Raw genomic sequence first — 22,180 nt, 5'->3', positions numbered from 1 at the left:
GTGTTCCCTCACAGATGTGCTCCTTTCTTCTCCTCGCTGTCTGCTGAACATGCAGAAGTGAATGATATAGAGTTATAATAAAACGTACCATGACATACCTGTGCTTTAAGAGTTCACTATTCCTTTTTGAATTATAAGGTCTTCCAAAATTTTGCTTTTAGACATTAAGTTACTAATTTCAAGTTGTGCGAACAGTAGCTCTCTCTCACACTTGATTTTCAGATGACTCACAAAGAGCAGGTGATAAAACAGGAGGCTGATGTCATGGCGGCATTCTTGCTTCATATTTAATACAGCAGCATTCTTCACATTCCCTCGACAACAATAGATATTCTCGTGTCCGCTCGCTGACCAATCAACCGCAACTGTTTACACTTCCTTGTCAGAAGATCACAGTTTATTCATGAGAACAGGCCAGAATGGTGAGAACAGGAACTGCGGCCCTCAGATCCACAAACAACCAGAGAGGCATCCGTCAAGCAGCCAGAACAATCTGAAGCTGAACCTGCAGACCCGTGGGTTGTCTCTCTGAACAACAGAGAGACGAGGGAGAAGCAGATGAGACGTGAGACAAGATGCTTTCTTTGTCTTCCACGACACCCACGTACAAGCTTGTACTCACACACGCATATGCAAACATCAAAGCTTTTGGATGAAGACTCGAGCATGAACTAAAGTCTGGTCAGTCAGACCCTGCTGTGTTGCTGGAAAGCAAAGAGCTTTGATGCCGCATCCTAATATATGCCGGGTCCCAGCTTGTGGTTTGGTGAATGGGTCCAAATAGCCTTGGTATGAGCTGCACAAGAGCACTTGGTTTGTAGTAGGCTCCAGTTACTGGCCTGGCATTGCATAAGAGTGTGATAATACAATGCTTTTTCAGGGAGGCATGTTATAAATAAAACCACAGAAAGCATTCGTTGACAGCAGCTTCAGCTCTGCCTCATCTCCTCTTTTGGAAATGTTTGTGACTCTAGAAATCGAGCAACATCTGTGCACATTTTAAATCCTTCTTCAAACCTTTCCTGCCTTTGATTTATTTCTGCCTATGATTTAAAAATTGTCCTCAACTTCTTTTACATAAACGAAACATAATAGTGTCATTATATTTAGGTTGTTTACAGGTAAATCAATGTGAGATGTGTGTGTCCAGTGCACACAGTATAATAAAAGCAGAAGCCATCTAACATTGACAGCATTATGATAAGGTACAGCCAGTGTGTGTGTGTGTGTGTGTGTGTGTGTGGTTTGTTTCAGCTGTGTGGAAAAGAACATACGGCTCACATGTCATTCACTAATCCTCACAGTGAACAGAGTTTCGTGTTATCAGCTGCCCTCACCTGCTAAACCTACTATAAACTGCAATTGCCACTCTTTTTATGGCAGTTTCATGATAGCTGGACTGGAGACATACGGCCATAAAAGGAGATAAGCCTGGGTTATATTCACTATTAGAAACCATTACTGGCAGCAGAGGCGATGCAATAATGAGGGCAAACCTGGAATCACAGCTGAAATTCACCCACCAGGGCAAAAAGCAAACACATTAAGAGACTGACTGTGCCAAAGACCATTTTTAATCTATGGTGAGCATTAGGACCTGAAATCTGACATATCAATTTATCAAATCACAAAGAGTCGTCCACACTGCAAAGTCAACAAGTCACAGAATTAGCAGGCGAGGGCATGTGGACACAGAGAGGCGCTGCGTGGCGCGCAGCCTGGCTCGAGCCAATGCCATTGTGTCTCTGTGGACCCACTGGAGACACAACAGGTGTGTCAATATGACAAGCATTCAACCAATCCACTATGTCTGCCCCGTATAAACACTGAATAAATATAGATGCTCTCCATTTTCACTCTCGGCAGCCCACAGTTACTGTACGCCGACAACAGATGAAAGACAAGCATTCAGAGATCACGCAGAGTTCAAGGAGAAATCGTGACAGTTATTTTCTTTGAAGAGACCATGCATTTGACTTTACATTTTTTCCCAAATAATCCACATGAAGCGTCTGCCTGTCTGTTAGAGCTTTATCTTTTCTTAGAAGTAGGAAGGCTGTGTTAGCTTCCCAAACCTGCTTGATCTTAACAAATTCACAAAGTAGGTCGTCAGCATTCAAATTAAAATTGAGTCGGTGACACAGCAGCACAGTGAGATAGACGAGTGTTGCTTCTGTCCCTCTGATAGTATTAATGTCACCACTTAGAGAACAGGTAGAACAAAGGTTTTCCTATCACTGCATGTTATTTTGGAATATCAACATTGAACATAGATGCACAACTGCAGTTCACATGCTCAACACTAATAAAACATTGATATGACAGTGATATTTGATGTTTTGGTACTTGTTCATGTCTTATTAATGACCTTATTATCATATATTACAGAAGCCGTCTGTATCCTTAATGTGGCATAATTCTACTGCTGCGTTGCATTAACTTGTGTGATCATTCCAGCGTCTGCAACATGGGAAACAACACATCCCTCTGAATGTTATTACAGGATTACTGTAGTTGCTTTTTCACAAATGCACAACTGATGCCAAACGGAATTTAGATGAACAGGTTGGAGAGAATTGGCTTGTCCCCTCTCTGAACAGACGAGAGAAAACGGTGCGCCGGGGCTGCCAGTCTCCCACCAGATGGTAAATGAGAGAGACACGAGCTATCGAATAACAAATACAACCAATCAGATTGTCAAAAACAGCCCCAGTTTAAGGGGAGAACCGCGGAGGAAAAGTGTTTATTCGCCAGATATCCAAACAATTCATTTTCTAAACCAGGGCTTCTCGGTCATTTAATGTGTTTATATGGAAATGATTTGATACTTAATTTCTTAGGGGACTTCCCTGTGGACTGTGCTGCTGGTATTCATTTGTGAGTAAAATACAATTTGCTCATTTAAGAGGTAATAAAGGAGGGGGGGAATTTACTAATTAGATGTGTTTAATATCATCCTTGATTATTAAAGAGAAAATAAGTTTGTTTTTTGTTTTTGTTGTATCAAAGTGGCTGGAAATGCAGTTTATTTGTGGTGGGCATCATCACTGTCAGTTTCAGGTCATCAAATTAAATCTTTGATCTCAGTGATGCGAGCAGTGTCGTCCGTAATAGCTCTAAGGCCACGAGGAAGAATAAACCAATTTAACGGATGCAGGTGACGTGCGTGCGCGCGCGAGTGTGTGTTAGTGAGAGAGAGAGAGAGAGAGAGAGAGAGAGAGAGAGAGAGAGAGAGAGAGAGAGAGAGAGAGAGAGAGAGAGAGAGAGAGAGAGAGAGAGAGAGAGCTCATTTGCATACAGCTGAATAGTTGTCTCCCGTCCCGCACATTACACCCGCATGAGGGCGAGAGAGGGACACGCGCCGCAACAATAGGAGGCACGCTGCCACTAAACCGTGAAACGCATGGGTGGGCATGAAGGGGCACACGCCACCGCTGAGATGAAACACCACCCCAAATAACATCTTAGTACAAATGAATGTGAGAGTGGATATGATGTGCATCCGCGCGCAAAAGTAACGGACAGCTGATGTATTTTCAAAGGTGTTGAGAAGAACTTAAGAACAAAAAAAAAAAAAAAAAGTGGTTTAATTTAGGATGCTTTATCATCAACACAATCACTCTGCATATGAATGGGATATATTATGAATCTTATTTGCTTCTAAAACATAGAAAACAATAAAGAAAGTGAATTTCCACTGCAATTTAACCAAATGGCCACTTAATATGTTTTCCCTAATCGTTTTTTTTTTTGCTTTTGTTTCATTATTTGTGATACACACACCTCTGACCCTAGTGAAAGAGGAGGGTCTGAGAGAAAATAGTGCGCCTGGCTCCAAAAGCTGCAGTCGGGGCTAATTAGATGCAATTGAGTGGAACCAGGAGCAAACGGGTGCAAAGGAGCAATGCGGTGGTGATTGAGATGAATTCTTAGCTTTCTATTCTCGGAGTTTCGCCTCCTCTTCATTGTCCTTCCTCACTGTCCATCATGTGTGAATGTGTGTCCGGCGTATTGTGCGCTAAAAATAAGTCAACAGATGTTTGGGGCTTGTTAATAATCGCCCAGTGTCCACGGTGGTCAGTCAGTGCAGTGCCAGTGAGTATTAAATCGGGATAATTGTTGTTGGGTTGGAAGGGAAGGGGGTTGTAATAGTATGTAAAGTGGGCGTGTCCGCGCGGTGACTGACGGTTTATGTAATGAGCAGCAGCAGTGCAAGTCTATATATCTGGGAGGAGACACGCCACGGTTCATTCACTAGTAATAAGACGAGTGATGAACATCCGTGGCGCACTGACGCACCAAGTTCAGCACCAAAACAAGCTGTGAGCCGCGCACACACCGCGGACTGACCATTGTGGAGTACAACACCGTGCACGGAGAGGACGCCCGCTGACAGACAGACACACAGACAGAGGCTCGGCTGTGGATATTAGTCTTTCTCACCTTTGGATAACTTGGAGATTGGAGGCGCTTTCTCTGGACGCTTCTGACGCACAGCAACCAGGGGCTACTGGAGAACTCCCTGGGAGTGAATAAGGATTTCTATTTGCTGTAGAGATTTTTTCTTTTTCTTGTACATTTCTTTACCTCGGTGTAAATACTTTGGAATTGGAGGTTTTGCTGCTTTCTTGGCTGGTGACGCGGCTGCCCTGGAGAAGCAGAAGGATGGCAGCCTGGTTCACCTTTACCATCGCATTCAGCACCACGTTGATAACACAGGTATGAAGGAGGATAATACATCTCCCCGGTGGTCCCAGAGACCTCCGCCAAACACATGGAGAGCCAGTTGTTTTAGGGTTTTTTTTTCTTTCTTTTTCTTTTTTTTAAAAGAATGATTTAAATGTAACCGTGCCGACGTTTTCTTAAATGATATCTCCTTCTCTTTTTAGGTTTTTGGATCCGGTGTTTTTGAGCTTGATCTTCACGAATTTAAAAATCACAAAGGTTTGCTGGCAAACGGGAACGCGTGCAAACCCAACTGCAGGACTTATTTCACTATTTGCTTGAAGAACTATCAGGCTGTGGTCTCGCCAGGTGACTGCATCTTTGGAAGTACAATGACACCGGTGCTGGGGACGAACTCTCTCAGCGCCAAGGACAGTGGCACTTTACCTAGACGCATTCAGATACCCTTCAACTTCGGATGGCCGGTAAGAGAGGTGGAGCAGTGCATCCACTTTGTTTTGTTTTATTGCAGCCACCGCTGTTGTGTTGTTTTCAGGGAGCTGCTGTGCATTTTGGGAGCGCACCGGTTACTGGTCAGCTCATCTAATCCATATCATTAGGTAACACTCTGTGGACGAACAGATTGGACTGCTACCACGTCGTTCATGTTCAGAATCCACAAGGGCCATGCAGTGATCAATGTAGCACATATCTCCATGCAGCCCTCAGTGGCACTAAAACAGCTGTTTGAGACAGTCAGACTAATGCATGCTAATAGAGAAGATGTCAGATTCTCTTCTTAAATGATGAGCATAATTTGGATATTAATTATATGCATGTGTTTTCTCCTTAGGGCTCATTTTCATTAATAATTGAAGCCTGGCATTCACCTTATGGAAATCTACCTGTAGGTAAGTGCAACATCTTTTACCACAGGAGGGAGCTCTGCCTGTACATTTAACACATGAGCCTCTCACAGCAGTTTACCTTTTATTTTGCACAAAAGAATCAAAGATTGGGCCATTAAATGCAGCTTAGTCATTCAAATGTCCCCCTCCACCTCTTGTTAATTGTTCATAATTTCACACATTTTCACGCCTATTCACTCTTTTGTTATGAACTTCAGAACACCTTTTTCATTCTTATACCCAATACAATTGAACTTCCTCTGGTTTATTTTTGGCGTGGGAAAGAGCTGTGGGCTTTGGTGAGAATACTCAGTGCCTGCCAAAAACCCCTGACTACATCTTCCTGTATTTTACACCTTACTCTGTTCCGCCCTTTGGAAGAGGGGACTGGGCCTGGGAATGTTTTTGCTGACGGAAAGAAAGAGGAAATTTCAACCTGAGTTTATCTTTCATCTAAGCTGTATGGGATTTGATAAGGGATGCAGCTTGGTACTGGGCAGATTATTAAAGCGAAAGTGGACGACTTTTGAACCCATGGCCATTTATGATGCAGTACATGACATAAATCCCAGAATATGCAGGTTAGAAGTTTAGATCCTGCATTAATTCTGACTCCCCCCTCTTTTGCCTTGTCTTTTTCTTCTTTCAGACACCAACAACCCAGACTTTTTGATTAGCTTTTTTGCCATCCGGAGACAGATGGGTGTAGGGACCGACTGGTCTCAGCATACGCAGATGGAAAAGCAGACAGAGCTCAGGTATTCCTACCGCTTCATCTGCAACGAAAGTTACTACGGAGAAAGTTGCTCCAAGAAATGCTCGCCAAGGGACGACCGATTTGGCCACTACACCTGCACCCGAGACGGACAGTTATCCTGTCTGCCTGGCTGGAAGGGGAAATACTGCGAAGAACGTAAGCTATCAACAAAATATCTCCCACTACTCACAACTGGCTGTTAATCAGCACTCTGGCCCAGATCTCTAATTCACATTTCTGTCTGTTGATACTGGAGCTGTGTAGTCGAGTGTTGCTCAGAGAGCCTGTCTATTCTTTAACACAGAGGTTTGTCATTATGGATCTGTTTTAGTTTGGGAGCTTGTGAATCCTGTGTAAGATGCAATGACTAGTCCTTACCTTAAAAAAGTTGTAACTCAGCCAGGTCCTGGTGTCACGGCTTGTGCCTGAAATGAGAAAAGATCTGTGAGTGTGTGTGTGTGAGTCACACAAATCAGCAGTTTAAATGTAAGTTGTATAACACATGTCATTATCATTAAGGCCACAGGATGTTGAGCACTATTACAAGCCATGATGTGATGACAACTGGCAAGTGTGACGGGCAATTTTGGTGCAGAGTGCTTTTTTTCTTTTTTTTTTCGATATTTGCCACATATAATTAGTGATCATATAAGTCGGATGTATAATTGCTTGTGGTTTTGTGAACACTCATTTAATATGGATTGAGGGACAGGCAGCTTAGCATGACAACAGGCACATTATACTTGTGCAAACCCACTTGGCGAAATCATAGGCCAACACTCCCATGTTTCTGGACGGCTCTGAACAGGCCCTGTGAGGAGGCCCAGTGCCATTTGGCTCCACAATAACCAAGGGCCCTTTTCACCAAAACAAATTAATCAGAGAGTGGATTGGAAGGAAGGAGGCACCGTGAGAGTAATAGTTACCATGTGCTGGATGTGTGACCACATGGGTGACAGCGGATCTGTCATCCATGTCACTTGGTGGTGAAAGAGAAATTGGCATGTGCTATTTTGACTGTGGCGCCAAATTCTAACCAGATGGGCTCACGTGTTGCAATTACAGACACATCAATCGTCAGTGACTACAGAAAATATACATGAGAAAGATAGATGGGGCATCTCTCACACACTATAATCTCTCTTCTCTCTCACACTGCCATACATCAGCTTAAACAAGCCTTGTCATTTGGGCCTAGTGAGCTATAGAGCAACAATGCAGCGGAAACACACACAGCAGGCTAACGGTGGCTACAATTCATTCTTTTTCATTCATTCATTGATTATTTGTTCCAATCCTATGATTGGGATGGAGCAGGATGAAGAAAACTTATAGCACCTGCTCCTTTTTTAAAACAAAAGAACACATCAGACCAAAGGCCAATTTACAGCCACCAATGTACAAAGAAAAATGAAAAATAAAATCCACAACCAATACTCTCCATCAAAACTTGTTTCTATATAAATTCCTCACCTTTTCCTTGTATAGCCTCTTAAACTGAACACATTTGAACAACTTTTTTCTTCCACTGTTAACGAATTCCAAAGTTTAACACCCACTACAGAATTTCACATTTAATGCTAATTATAGGCTACTCGAAACAATGGCTAATTAGCACAGCTGTAGAGCCTTAATGACCCACAGGTGTGCGTTTACCTGGCAATTAATTGAACGTGTTAAAAAGAAGTCACAACCAATTCAGAGGAGAGAACATGTTTGTGTTTCTATAGGGGAGAAAAAAAAATTACATTAATATTGAAATGACTGAAAGTAGCTACTGTACCGCGCGTGCCCGGTAACTTAATCCGCACGCGGGGGAGGGTGCGCGCGGGCACTGATAGGAGGAGCCCGGGCGGCTGCACGCGCCAAGGTTAATCGCGGCATTATTATCCGCCACGCGCCACCGATGTTTAGTCCCCTCCATTGTTGGGCGCGCGGTGGAGTAGCAGCTGCAAATATGGTTGTTAGAGCACAAACAACAATGGCGACAGAGAGACAGCTGTCTGCTATTGAGAGCGAGCATCTGCTGCTGCACTAAACCGGCCGCTCACCGTCACCCGCCTCATGTTGTCCTGCGAATCAGTGTCATGCAAAGACCTGCGTCCTGCAAAAACAGGACCCCCCCCCCCCCCCCCACACACACACACACACACACACACACACAAATGCACGCACACACTCAATAGCGGGCGGAGGCAGGTTTAGATCAAATGATCAAATGGCTCCTGAGGAAAGTTGAGACATATTGAGGCCTCATGTTCTTCAACAGTTTGCTATTTCAGGAGAGCAGGGCTCTGTGGCCTCGGCTGCTGTAATGAGCTGCTCCCACACTGTTATTCTAAAGGCTTTTTTAGCAGCTACAGGCTTTTTTTCCCCTTGTTGTGGAAATGTTACTTATTCAGTATCACAGTTATGCAGGTTGTGCTGCTGCAGCTGGGTGGGCTCTCAGACCTGATGTGTGTTTGTGTTTCTTCCTTCCTCAGCGATCTGTCTGGAGGGCTGCAGCGAGAGGACTGGAAACTGCTCCAGACCTGGAGAGTGTGTGTAAGTATTCAAAAAATTATTATTATTACGGAGCATTGAAATAGGTGTGGATCCATGCGGTTGTGGGTTTCTCAGTTCTGTTTTCATTTTCCAGTTCTCTTGTTTAAGTTAGATTCACATCAGCTGTTCTTACACCCACATCATTCACTCACAGAGGCTGAAGTTCACTAAACCAACAGAAGTTCGGTCGGTGCCTGCTCTCGTCTCCCTGCGTCACTCACTCGCATGTCTGCCTCCATGTTCCCCTCCCGTTCGCTGGACTTTCTCGTTCCCTCACTCAGCAGCAGAGATAATTCACACACACTCGCCCTCTGTGAGAACCTTCCTCCTTGCACGGCCCTCTTTTTTAAGACACAAACCCTCCATTCCCACCGCACTGAGGTTGAACCCTCCAGATACCAACACCGTCAGGCTGCTCCCATGTCTCTGCTCACTCAGCAGAAAACGTTGGAACGTTAAAAGTACATCTTAAGTCCCACAATCTCTCAGTTTGACAAGATGGCTGCACACTGGACTGAGAAATAGATATTCATGGGAAACATGAGGGTAGAACTGTCGACTGCTGGCTTGATGCCAAAAGTCTTTGCAGTAATATTTCACATTCATATTATCCTAGTATTTATCCTCATGCCGTGTAAACGTCTTTGATTGTTTGACCTCCAACTCTGGCATGTGTTTGTTCTGTTGTTTCTGAATTCACACTGTGTGATGTTGACAGTGCTGATATCATTATTCACAGAACAATGTTGCCTGTAATTTATGATGTAAGAAGGTTGTGGAATAACAAAGTGGCCTGATTTCATACCCACTTGTTGTATCCCCTCTGAAAACACTGTTCTACTTCAAGATGTCTTTTTTGGCCCCACAAGTAGCACACTTAGGGTTTTTTTGTCATTGCTATGATGGATTTATATGAGAATTTAATGATTGTATCCAACTGTGGTGAAGCTATTAATGTCACTTTACATGATAAATGACCGATCTCTTAATGAAATAGGCAGCTAATCCATGACGGACCTACAAAGCCGAGCTGTCTGCTCTCATTTCATCCAAATTAACAGAGTGCATGTTTAATAAAAAATTACACTGACCAGTTTTAAGAGCCAATTTCAGACCGAAAACACCAGTGAGTGATTAATCAAGGAGCGTGCTTTGTCATTTTGCAGATGCAGAGACGGTTGGCAAGGCATGTTCTGCGACGAGTGTAAGAAGTACCCGGCCTGTATGCACGGCACCTGCCAGCTGCCATGGCAGTGTAACTGTCAGGAGGGCTGGGGAGGCCTATTATGTGACCAAGGTAAACCAGACCACTTGGACCACTGCTGTTGTTCCTTTTTAGTAGATGGTCTCATGTTACTTGCGCACTGTTTTCATTTGAATTAACTTGAAAGCATTAGTGAATGAGGTTTTCCTCTGAAGTGCTCCATTCATAGCTCTAGTCTGTACACATCCGGCGTGGATAGTTCCCTGTAAACAAACTCCCTTCTCTCTCTCTCTCTCTCTCTGCAGACCTAAACTTCTGCACCCATAACCATCCTTGTGAGAATGGCGCCACCTGCATGAACACAGGCCAGGGAAGCTACACATGCACGTGCCTGCCCGGTTTCACAGGGATCAACTGTGAGATGGAGATGCAGGAGTGTGACAGCAACCCCTGCAGGAACGGAGGGAAATGCTCAGTAAGTTGGAAACGAAACAACAAACTGTATTTGTGGGGTTTTTTTTTAATTGGCGACCGTTTCACTGACTCCACCTCTTCTGTTTCACCCAGAATTTGGAGAGCGGCTACGAGTGCAAATGCCAGAAGGGTTTCTCGGGCTCCCACTGTGAACACAGCCTGCTGACCTGTGCTGACTCACCCTGCTTCCACCTTGGAAAATGCTGGGAGAAGGACAATGGCCGCAGCTACATGTGCGAGTGTCCCCGAGGCTACACTGGACTCAACTGTGAGAAGAGAGTGGACAAGTGCACGTCGCTTCCCTGCGCTAATGGTACGGTCTTCCTCCCCTCTTTGCCCCCCTATTCTGAACTTCCCCTCGCTCTTTCTCCCCCCTTCGAATTCCTGCAACTGGAAGCAGTGCAGAACAACAGGAATTGGTGGGAACTTGGTGTCTATTGTCCTCCATATAAACACTCGGCAGCTTAGAGCAGCAGCTTGTAAATGTCACCACAGCTCACTGTGGTTGTTGATGAAAGGGGACAAATTTCCAGCGTAGCTCGATTTCTGTCTTGTTGTAAACATGGAGGGGCTCTGGGATTGTTCTGTGTCAGGAGAACAATACATGTACAAGTACACAATAGATGTATAAAGTGCTGCGGTCACACTGGATTTGATGGAGATGTGTGAACTGCAAGGGCCTCATGGGAAGATTTATGGAGGTTGCGTTCCTTCTGATTTAGAAACATCTCGATGTTGCAATGTCATTTACAAAGATTTTCCTGCCTGCATAGATAAAAACAACTTGTTGATAGTGACTGTCCACCTCCTCTGCTGCAGGTGGCCTCTGTCTGATCCACAGCGGGACCAGCGTGTGCAGCTGCCGTGCAGGATTTACCGGCCAGCGTTGTGAAATCAACGTCAACGAATGCGCAGGGAGCCCCTGCCTCAACGGAGGCACCTGCCAGGACCGCATCAACGACTACACCTGCACCTGTCCCTCGGGTTACGGCGGCCGCAACTGCGACAGGATCCTGGACGAGTGTTCCCTGCAGCCTTGCCTCAACGGGGGTACGTGCACCGGGGGCGGCGGGCCCGGCAAACCTCCCACCGCCTGCATCTGCCCCTCCGGCTTCACCGGGCACCGCTGCGAGTTCTTCGCCTCCGTCACCGCCCCCGTGACCACCCCGGAGATTACAGACGGCTTCCAGTGGGCGGCGGTGTCTCTGGCGGTGGGGCTGGTGGCGCTGCTGGTGCTCCTGTGCATGGTGGGCCTGGCGCTGCGACACATCCACAGGCAGGCCCAGAGGGAGAGCGGAGACACGGAGACTATGAACAACCTGTCGAATTTTCAGAGGGATAACCTGATCCCGGCGTCGCAGCTGAAAAACACCAACCAGAAAATCGGCCTGGAGGTGGACTGTGACTCAGAAAAATCAAACTTTATCCATAAAAACTATCACTTGGACTCTTACAACTCGAAATCAAAGGAGTTCAAAGATGAAAAGTCACAAGAGGATAAAAGTCTTATTTATGACAAGTGTTTAGAAGATAAAATGCCCTTGAGTAGAATGTACAGGTAAGAGGAACCACTCATCTCACCTCACATTTAACCCCCTCCTGTCCCCGATAGCTACACTCTAATGGCTTCCATGGCAAAGCACTAGAAACTTTCCATAGGCCTCATCTATTATTGCTTTAATAGAGCAGTGTATACATAGAGCCTGCTGTTAATGATAGTCTTCACTCACGCTATGCCATGATTTACTTGTATGAACCCAACAATGAGCCTCGGTTGTGTTTGTCAAACTTGGAAACGGCCTATTGTTCCTCATTCATGTTGCGTTTACGTGTAATTGACAGTTGCTGTGCTGCAAACAGGCCCTGACCTCACTGTGCATGTGTATGTATGTCTGAGGCATAGCGCCGCCATGTGCTTCTCATTTGAGTTAACGCAAAGTGTGATTTGTGTTTGCAGTGAAAAGCCAGAGTGTAGGATATCAACAATATGTTCCTCAAGAGACTCCATGTACCAGTCGGTATTTGTTATAGCAGAGGAAAGGAGGGAATGCGTCATAGCGACCGAGGTAAGCCAAAACAATCACTTCTTCATCAGCATTTCCGCAGATCGCCCATTTCAAATGCATCATGTCGTCCCATGTGCTCTATCCCTCACTAGTGCACCAACATTTATGATGGAGGGATGATGCTATTTCTAGAAAGACTGTGGTGTGATACTTGGACCTGAGCTTGGGATAGCCCAATCAACTGCATTAGTGGTTTCTGTGAATTACATCGGCCGTTCTTTATCTTGGCTGTGATGACCTGTATTCAGAACGTGGACTGATTCCTCACACATGTTTGGCTCCGCTCGGTCTCCAAGGTGCTATGTTTTACAGCTGTGGCAATTAGAGGAATTTTTAAGATGTGATTTCCAAGCAAAACATAATGGCGATAGAGGAGCATGTGAGCAGTAACAGTTCAAAAAGGGCAATAAAAAACCTCATGAGCTTTTAGCAGTGGGATCATTGTAGCATTTGTATTTTAACACAAGTTTGTCCTCCCTTTATTTCCCTACAGGTATAAACCGTGAGGGGTCTGAAAGCAAAGGGGATCCGATGAGGAAGAAGACACAATCGAGGCAGAATCTAATATTCTGGATTGTTTACAAATGCTGAGAAGAGACTGGAGATTGTTCTAGATCCACTGCTGCTCTGCAACACTTGAGAACTGGAGAAGGCAGAAACCTCTGCTCTGCGAAACAAAAAGAACAGAACTGAGAAACTTTACGTCGACCGAGTGTTTGTATGCAAAACATGTACAGTGAAGGACCTCTCTTAGTTGTGACAATGGTTAAATGGACTGACCACACAAGGTGTGAAGACTGACAGAGCTTCAGTAAAAATATTAATTTATAATCTCAGCCATCCTGGACAGTAAAAGGAGGCGCAGGTGGATCGTTGCCCCTCGTATCTGACCCGGCCTTGTGTGATAATCATGACTCTGACAGCCAACCAATCAGTTAAAAAAGGTGCCTAAGATGTGACCCGACACCCCCCGCCCCCGCCCTCCTCCCTCCCACACTCACTCCTGCCAGCTTCGCCTGCTATGCAAGACTCAGGGTCGAGACGAGTGAACTCACCCACCGTCGCAATCCAACCTCACAAACACTGAGAATGTCTGAAACTAATCTTCAACTGTCAATCACGTGAAAATGACTGGTTGGACTTTTCCACGCAATGGTGAAGATTGTATGCAGCCCAAATTCACTAGAAGCCTTAAAAGAGGGGGTTTGAATGCTAAATTTGTGCCCTTGTCTGTTCTTGGATCATTTGCACTACAAAATAGAAAAAGAGAAAAAAGAAAAAAAAACAGTGGGGGGAAAATACTTTTTAATCACAGCGATTTGAAGAGTAGACCACAGGAGCGCAAACGTCAGTGCTGTGCCAGCAAGATCCAAGAGAAAGGAAGAGTGCATCGAAAAGTGTTTGTATGCAACCCAACAGGAAAACAAAGAGAAAAGACTGTCACGCCACTGCCTGCCTATAATAAAGTTCAGAAATACAGAACCAATAATGTAATTTTTTTAAATGATTATTTCCAGAGTTTAATTTAAATATGACACACTGCTCTTTATATGTTTTATAATATTATTTTGTATATAATGCATATTTATAAGGACCAAACTTCTGAAGAATAAAACTTCCTTGGAAACTGTTTTTAATTTGATGTCAGTAAATGGAAAAGGAAATTATTTTTGACGTGTTTTTAAATAATGAAATTGAGTACAAATGAAGATTAAACGTGTCTTGTATTTCTTTTTATCTAGATTTCATCTAAAAGGGAACTGAAAATTACATCCTGTCTTTTTTTTTCACTGAAGTTGTGAGCAGGTTTATGAAGATGAAATCCAGCTGCTTTCCCACATCCACACAACATCATGTGTGATGTGTTGGACTTTATGCAAGAACATAAAGCTCCTGACTGCAGCATCTCTACCTCCAGTAATTCCTGGAAACGCCTTTGGCTCCCTCTCTACTCGCCCGCCCCTCGTCCTCTCTCTCTCTCTCTCTCTCTGGCCCTAAATTGGCTTGAAATTCAAATCCGTTTCCACGGATACCACCCCCTCAAGCTGGAAATGGCGAAACAAAGCCAGGCACAGGGCAAAGGGGAACACACACCCCCCCTCCTCACCACACCCCTCATAATGCTTGCACACGCGTCTGCGCACACACACACGCACGCACACACACACACGGACACAGCCAATCAAACAGATGCCGTGGGGGAGCACGGAGTGAATCTGTAGTGCCATAAAAACAGCAGCATATGCCAGGCCTCTTGCCCCGTGTGCATGACACATACACACACACACACACAGTGCACAGACCTCCCATTAAAAAAAGCACACACACACACATGCATGCACACACCCCAGCACTTACATGCTCCCCAACTGCCTGCCTGCCTGCCTGCCTCCCCTTCAGGGTTAAGAGCAATATTTCAATGCCCGGTTCTGTACCACCCACTCCTGCAGACAAAGCTGGGGAGAAGACCTGGCACTGGGTCTGTTAGTGGAGGGGTGTGTGTGTGTTGGGGGGGGAGCAGATGGGAGCCAGTGGATCTGCCATGAATCCACATAAATAAAACAATCTTTCTTAGAAAAGTTGAGTCGTCAGAGCAGTCTGGTCGACCTTTCTGCCCTTTCACCTTCTTGCCTTTTGGGAAAATACTGCTGTTCCGTACAGTTTGTTCCAGATATACCACCATTCTCAGTGAATGACACACTCGTCTTAAAATTTGGCTCCGATGTGTCTGAAAATTCATTTTTTTTGTGTCTAGGCAACAACACATCATGATCAAAACCCCTCCTGCCTCCAATTAACAGAAATCCTGCAACAGTCAACAGCCGCTAATCAGGAGCAATCAACACTCAGAGGCAGAGGACCTCAATGGCTGTTCCCTCACATACATCCTGTTGACCTGTTGACCTGGGCATCCTCATCTAAAGCCTTATGAGAGTGTGTTTAAAACAAAACAAAACAAAACGTCTGGAAAAGGGAGCTTCCGGCCCGGGTCAAGAAAAACATACATGTTATCACTATGATTAATCATCCATTACCTGACCCAGACTGATGGTACTACTCAGAGTTTCTTCCCACCATCATCATACTCACACCTACAGCAGCCACACCGCCTCATTCACACTCCATTGCAGTGCAAACACATGCTAAGGCCCTGCTCTTTGGCCTCTGGGTCTCCATAGCATGGCCAGGCATTTTCATTGTGTTATAATCACAGCATCCTGTTTGTGACCCAGTGACATCAGTTCCTGTTTCCTCCGTGATTAAAAAATGCCGAACATGCCGGCACAGGCCAACTGTTTTTCTCACGCATTGCTTTCTTCGGTCGGCACTTGCTCGCACAGATGACTCTGGGTTTTCAGGAAACAACCTCAAAACAAGAGAGAGCGCAGGCACACAAACTAATCAGCACTATTTACTCTGAAAAAGGAAACGGGGAAAATACATGAATTGATGTCATGAGCAGAGAATCGGGAAGCAGATTTGAAATACCAATCTGTCTATCTCTTTATGACAAATGTGGAAGTCCCTCCACAAAACACTCTTTTTTTCCCCAAAGATTGTGTCGAATCAATCACACTCAAGAATGTTGTTGTATTCCTGTGGTCCAGGCTTTATTCGGGGCCTGATTTGACTCATTTTGCCTCATGGATCTTTTTGAATATACACTTGTATGCAGATTATACTGATACAGAATATGACAGTACATTCCAGCGCTCCATAACCTTGCCCCGCTCTGCCCTTGCAGTCGTCTCATTAATTAACACTAGGTGTCAGTAAGAAACCCACACACAGGAAACAAGTGGTCAGTGCATGTCAAAATAAAACCCCAGGAACATTCAAGTTCAAGTCTAAAACGGCAGCACCTCATCTCAACACAGCCAATGAGTTTAGCCATTAAAGCATAAATCCATGGTGCATACATCCTGTCATTCAGACAAACCAACTGCATGAACCATGTTGTTGTGTCTTTTTTTCTTCTTCTACTTTTAGATGCCACTGACCTGCTCCAGTAACCTGCCTTCAAATTCTTGACACCTGAGTGTTTACAGTAGATGGAAAACAACCTCCATCAGTGCTGCAGAAGGAAAACTCTGTGTTGTATGTCTATAACCAGATTAAAATTTGAATATCTTTTGAGCTGAACAACAAAAACGTAAATGTCCAAAACACTAGTTTAGGTGTTAAATTATCTACAGTACTTTAAATATATTGGTTTGACAGCAAAAACAAATAAACAAATGAGTATTTGACAACAACTAGTCTAAACGTCAGAGTTGCAAAAGCATGTTGTGGTGCTGCAGCATCTGCTCTGATGGACATGAAATGCCATGGCATCATTGGGTGGACTCAGGGTCATTATAGGCCAGGCATGTGTGGTGCTTTATTGCCTGGCCTCTTATCAAGGCAGGTAATGCCAGCTATTTATAGATAATCTATCTAATGAGAACAGATAAGCCTCTACTATTATATCAGATCCACTAGGAGTGGTGGGCATCTCTGAACATTTGATCAGGTCTGATATAGTTCTCATCATTTTGTTTCTATTTCTGTGACATGTCTCCACTGTGCTCAGTGTTGTTCCAGTTTTGGTACATGACAGTATTTTTCTTATTGCTGACATTTTTTCCCCCTTGTTTTTTTTTTTTTTTTTTTTACCAATTTATTTGTGTACATGTCCTGCCCATACACCTGGGATGAACTCAGGTTTAAACTCAATAAGCCATTCCTTCTATGACAATGCAATTGGCTGAAAAAATATAGTCATAAGAGTGGCATAAAAATAATAAATCTACAAAAGATGGAGAAAATTAGCATTGGAATATCACTAATGAGGAAAAAACTGAACTGTACATTGAACTGTATCAAGAAATTAAAAAAATAATTAAAATACTGTACTTTTACCATTTCGATCTTTTCACTTTTGCTTTTACCCTGCTGCTTTCGCTTCTGTCTATTGCTTTGCTATAATGTATTAACAGGAATATGTGTGTGCGTGCGTGTGTTTTGTTGACAATAAATGATAACAGTCTGGCCCAGTGTGAATAACCTGCCCTGTGTCAGTGAGGCTCCTGTCTGGGTCAAAGTATTAACAAATAACTTTTGTACATAAACACCATCAGGAGATAGGTGGAGATAGTCCCATAAGCCTATCTCCACATAGGCTTATGGGACTAATTTGTCTTTTGTCTATGTCCTTTTCTACTCTTTTGTGCACAATATAATGTTACTATTAACATGGTATGATTTATAATTTAAATGTGAGGGGTTGTGTTATTGTTTTTTTTATGTATCATATTTGTATATTTTATATAGAGCAATGAAACAATTTCCCTTTGGGGATTACTAAAGTCTGGATCTGTGGGACTAGATCTGTCCTCTTACATCCATGGAAACATCCATGTAGTATAAGTCATGACATGAGTGACTTCCATCAGTCATGTGTCAGGTCCATAGACTGTAAAAAAAAAAAAGGTCAGGTCACATCGCCACCTGAGAGAAATAGGCTACTTATTCTTAAAATGTCCATTTAGAATATAAATGTGATCACAGTTTATTTATTCTCTTGGTGATATATCTCAGATGGACAGGATCCTCTCCTGTTTAGGCATCTCTTCCTGATTTCAATCTGATGCAATGTCTTGGTGTGTTGCTGGCTCGTTGTGAAGGCCCTGAAATGCTGTTGGAAGTTGCATCAGCCGTACGATATGGAAATCCATTCAGAGAGTGACAGCGCAGTTGACCAATCATGAACAAAACCAGCTGGACTGACGTTTCATTGACCAATCACGTTGAATGACGCGTGCTCCGTTCAAATCACATTTGGGCCAATGGTGTAACGAGTTTTAGTAGAACTCCCGCCTCATGGGGCGCACCGAGATATGATTGGGTGAAACGTGATGGAAGGACGAGTCTCCTTAAATATCATTGGCCGAAGAAGCTCGAATGGACCCGCCCACCTGCCCTGCATGGTATAAAGGCGTGAGCGGGGACGCGGTGTATTATTGAGGAAACGCTTCACATCATCGGGTTCGTCAGTAGGGAACAAAACCGACGGCCAGCCGTTAGAAACACTTTAACCACCGAACCGAACCCGAACCCGAACCCGAACCGTTTAATCCGCTACCTCATCTCTAACCCAGTCCCGGCCGGCGGAGCAGCTGGCCGAACCGTTTTTGTCGTTTTTTTCCTCCACTGACCTCAGGCCGAAGCGGCTGCCATGGATTTTTAAGGCATAATGCGGCTCCACTAATGCAAAGGCAATGCATCATGCAAGGCAAAACAACCTGCGTCACTCCATCTTCACAACTGCCTGGCAGTTGGGCTCCAGTGCCGTCCGCGGTATCCCTGCGAGCCAGCCGGTACCTCTGCTCCTGGACCGGAGGAAGCTAACGCTAGCAGCAAGCTAGTCGCCTTAGCCCTAGCGGCGTCTGAGCGATCCATTAATTCATCTGAACGTCATCAACACTACAGATCAACATGAAGCCTCAAGACATCGTGTCCGGGAAGGGCAGCCTGTGGATCTTCGGGTACGGGTCTCTGGTGTGGAAGCCCGACTTCAGGTTCAGGAGGAGCCAGGTCGGGTACATCCGAGGCTACAAGAGGCGCTTCTGGCACGGAGACAACTTCCACCGCGGGGATGACGACATGGTGAGAGGCTGATGTGTTTATAACTCACTCTGACACATGGTTTTAGGTTTAATTTAAGTTTATTTTGAGCTTCTTGGCTCAGACTGTCGATCAGGCGTTGGCTCTGACATGACCCTTTTCTCTTCCTCTCCGCAGCCCGGAAGAGTGGTGACGCTGATTGAAGATGATGACGTAAGTGGAAAAGCTCTACTTCCTATTGGTTAACAAGTGGCTGTAGAAACTGCAGGGAGTTTCCAGGCTGATTTGACTTGATCATTAATTGTCTTTTTTTCTCAACAGGAGAGTACATGGGGTGTGGCATTCGAGGTCACAGGCTCCCAGGTGGAGGAGTCCCTCAAATACCTGAACGTGCGCGAGACGGTCTGCGGGGGCTACGCCACCAAGATGGTGGACTTCTACCCTGAGGGGGAGAACCAGCCACCGGTCCAGGCCCTGGTGTACATCGCCACCTCCGACAACCCCCTGTTCCTGGGCTCTGCCAGCCCCGAGGTGATCGGGGCCCAGATCGCTGTGTGCAGGGGGAAGACGGGCCACAACCTGGAGTACCTGCTCCGGCTGGCCCAGTTCATGAGGACCAGCTGCCCACACGTCAAGGACCATCACCTGTTCTCCATCGAGGAAGCAGCACTGAGCACGGTGTACTGTCTGTTAACGGTTAACCAGTAGCTCGTACCCTGTGTCTCACTAGTACACTACACACTAACACACACTGAGGCTATTCATCTGTCAGTCAAACCATGTTTTTAAGTTGTGCAATTGAGCTTCACACTACACAATCCAGTGTACTCCATTGAATGCTACTTAAGTGATAACAAAAGCATGATATTTAGTGTGGTGGTGTTTTTGTTTAAGCATGATTTCATGTTTACATGTGTCAAACCTGGTACATCATTGCGATAGCTGAAACATCCACGACTGTAAACATAAACGGTTGTTTTGTTTTTTTTCATTTGCACAGTTCAGATTCCGTCCAGCGATATTATTGTGGTCGTTAACAATCTGTTCAACCAAAATGGCTGCTGTGATGTGTTTTTTAAAAGGTGTACACATGTACTGTGCAGTGTGAACGAAAATGCCAATTAAAAGAAGTTCAAAGTACTATTTTTGTCTTTGAGTCTGATGGTAACACTAGTGGGAACATGAGGAACATTTTTTTTTTTATTGACGTCAACAGAAAATCCTGTTATAATACCTCTTTAAGAAAACACTAGCAGGAGGTCCAGACCCACTAACTAGCCCATAGTGAATCTGAGGCATTAATTGAATATAAAAATTATTAAAACAAGTTTCCCTAAATCCCTGAAATGCATATTAATAGCTGGGGAAACTCCAGCCAAAGCATTTCAATTAAAAAAGCTGTAGTTCAGTTTATTTATTTCATTCATCGAGCATAAAAAATAAAACTATGACAATACTGTAACTCTTGAATGAAAGGGGGCAGAAAGAAGCGAACTTATTGTCATTGCACAAGATACAACAAAACACAGGATGTCAATCAGCGTTAGTCAGGTAACTTTTTTGGAGCATACTCCTGCCCTAGAATACACACATATACAACACATACATCAGACACTCCCAAACATTGGCAGGAGCAGCTTGTACCTTGGATGTGATTCAAGTCAAAAGAGTCAATCTCAATGCAGGGCCTTATATAACTGCAGACTGGGAACGAGCCCAGACCCGGAAGTCCTGTGTTTACAGTCTCTGTTAGAGAGCACCAGGAAGAACAAGCTGCTATTGCTGCTGCTATGCCGCTCATCCAGATGTCAAACACACTGCCAGGAATCCAGGTGCACTAGTGTATCTGTTCAAGGGTCACTTCACCTGACTCATACACACCAACACACAAAGAATTTCAGCTTCGGTTTCCTATTCCCTCCCAGCACAATGGCAATAAATGCAATTAGTTTTTTTTTGCTGTTCATAGCACGTAATATCTTCATTTTGAAAACTCAACATCTGCGTGTCTCCAAAAACAACACCACAGTCACTGAGGTCTAACCCACTGAGCTTTCAGCTTAGTGGGTCGGTCCAATGAAAATTGTCCACGGTGAGGTCTGCAGAGTTTCCACAGGAACAGGGACATTATTGTTGGAAACAGAATAAACAGCTGAATTTTTCAAATGTGTTTTTTATTCAATATTGCGAGCACCGCAAATGAAATTAGGGCTGAATTTGACCCTTGGGTATGACAATAGGTTTTACAAATGGGATTTTATTTGTGTATGTTGCAGTGCGCAGTATAAGAGGGATCTGCCAAAGACTACAAATGTACGATTCCAAAAAGCCGCAGTTGATTCAGTGATCCTCTGTGATAATCTCTGCAAGAACTATTTTAGGTTCATACAAAGCTAATGTCTACAGCAGCTGCTGGAGGAGGTCCAGGAGGAACAGAGGGCTGGATGACCTGGGAGACTGTTTGTCAGCCTGTTACAGTTTGCAGAAAAAGTTAATCTATGATTAACTCAGCAACTTATATATCAAGACTAAAATCTTTTTATGGCCTACTGTGTTTTTGCTCTCAGGGTCCTGATTCTCTAAATTCGGTGCAGGCCGTAAATTGTTGTTTTTGGATTATCAAACACAAAAAAGCAACAGAAATAAAGAGAAGTAGAGAAGTAGATGACAGCCAAATTTGTATGTCCTTGATGACCAGAATCACTCCCGTAACCTCATATAACATACCAATTCCCTAGTTTCAAAAATAATGGTTCAGTCTAACATCCTCGCCATTGAAGAAGTGACATCACTCAAGTCTTTAGAAGAACTGTAAAAGTGAAGAAAGTGTCTTTTCTTACAGATATTTCATTGTTTTTATTGTGAGAATGACATTGTGAAGCTCAACCTTTCAACTGCACTAGGCCTATATAAATAAATGATAGCCTAGCTAACAGCTGTTTAGGAAATAAACTAA

At 44.3% G+C, this 22,180-nt stretch overlaps 2 protein-coding genes across 3 annotated transcripts; both read left to right on the top strand.

The window, feature by feature from the left end:
- The first annotated feature begins 4,270 nt into the window (after positions 1–4,270).
- Positions 4,271–14,204, top strand: dll4 (delta-like 4). 2 transcript variants are annotated; one of them, XM_084000868.1, is made up of 11 exons: positions 4,271–4,719; positions 4,890–5,150; positions 5,519–5,576; positions 6,223–6,486; positions 8,814–8,874; positions 10,041–10,171; positions 10,384–10,553; positions 10,646–10,865; positions 11,372–12,110; positions 12,510–12,618; positions 13,112–14,204. In XM_084000868.1, exons 1-11 carry the CDS (start codon positions 4,666–4,668, stop codon positions 13,115–13,117), a joined length of 2,073 nt encoding a protein of 690 aa, XP_083856994.1. In that variant the 5' UTR covers positions 4,271–4,665; the 3' UTR covers positions 13,118–14,204. The 2 variants fall into 2 exon arrangements, with proteins under 2 accessions (XP_083856994.1, XP_083856993.1); XM_084000867.1 differs by lacking the exon at positions 13,112–14,204 and having other exon boundaries at positions 12,510–12,754.
- A 4,421-nt stretch (positions 14,205–18,625) lies between these two features.
- chac1 (ChaC, cation transport regulator homolog 1 (E. coli)) lies at positions 18,626–20,364 on the top strand. The gene is made up of 3 exons (XM_084001125.1): positions 18,626–19,266; positions 19,402–19,437; positions 19,546–20,364. Exons 1-3 carry the CDS (start codon positions 19,096–19,098, stop codon positions 19,930–19,932), a joined length of 594 nt encoding a protein of 197 aa, XP_083857251.1. The 5' UTR covers positions 18,626–19,095; the 3' UTR covers positions 19,933–20,364.
- The last annotated feature ends 1,816 nt before the right edge of the window (positions 20,365–22,180 follow it).

The sequence above is a fragment of the Trachurus trachurus genome (assembly GCF_905171665.1).
Source record: "Trachurus trachurus genome assembly, chromosome: 24".
Taxonomy (NCBI): Eukaryota; Metazoa; Chordata; class Actinopteri; order Carangiformes; family Carangidae; genus Trachurus; species Trachurus trachurus.
This window is presented reverse-complemented; position numbering and strand designations above follow the sequence as displayed.

What these genes read in the sequence shown, in the direction of transcription:
- dll4 (XM_084000867.1), top strand. Translation starts at nt 4,666, where the DNA reads ATGGCAGCCTGGTTCACCTTTACCATCGCATTCAGCACCACGTTGATA. An exon ending in GGAACGGAGGGAAATGCTCA is followed by an intron (nt 10,554 to 10,645) that starts GTAAGTTGGAAA and finishes TGTTTCACCCAG; the next exon opens with AATTTGGAGAGCGGCTACGA. An exon ending in CCCTTGAGTAGAATGTACAG is followed by an intron (nt 12,111 to 12,509) that starts GTAAGAGGAACC and finishes TTGTGTTTGCAG; the next exon opens with TGAAAAGCCAGAGTGTAGGA.
- chac1 (XM_084001125.1), top strand. Translation starts at nt 19,096, where the DNA reads ATGAAGCCTCAAGACATCGTGTCCGGGAAGGGCAGCCTGTGGATCTTC. An exon ending in ACCGCGGGGATGACGACATG is followed by an intron (nt 19,267 to 19,401) that starts GTGAGAGGCTGA and finishes TCCTCTCCGCAG; the next exon opens with CCCGGAAGAGTGGTGACGCT. An exon ending in CGCTGATTGAAGATGATGAC is followed by an intron (nt 19,438 to 19,545) that starts GTAAGTGGAAAA and finishes TTTTCTCAACAG; the next exon opens with GAGAGTACATGGGGTGTGGC.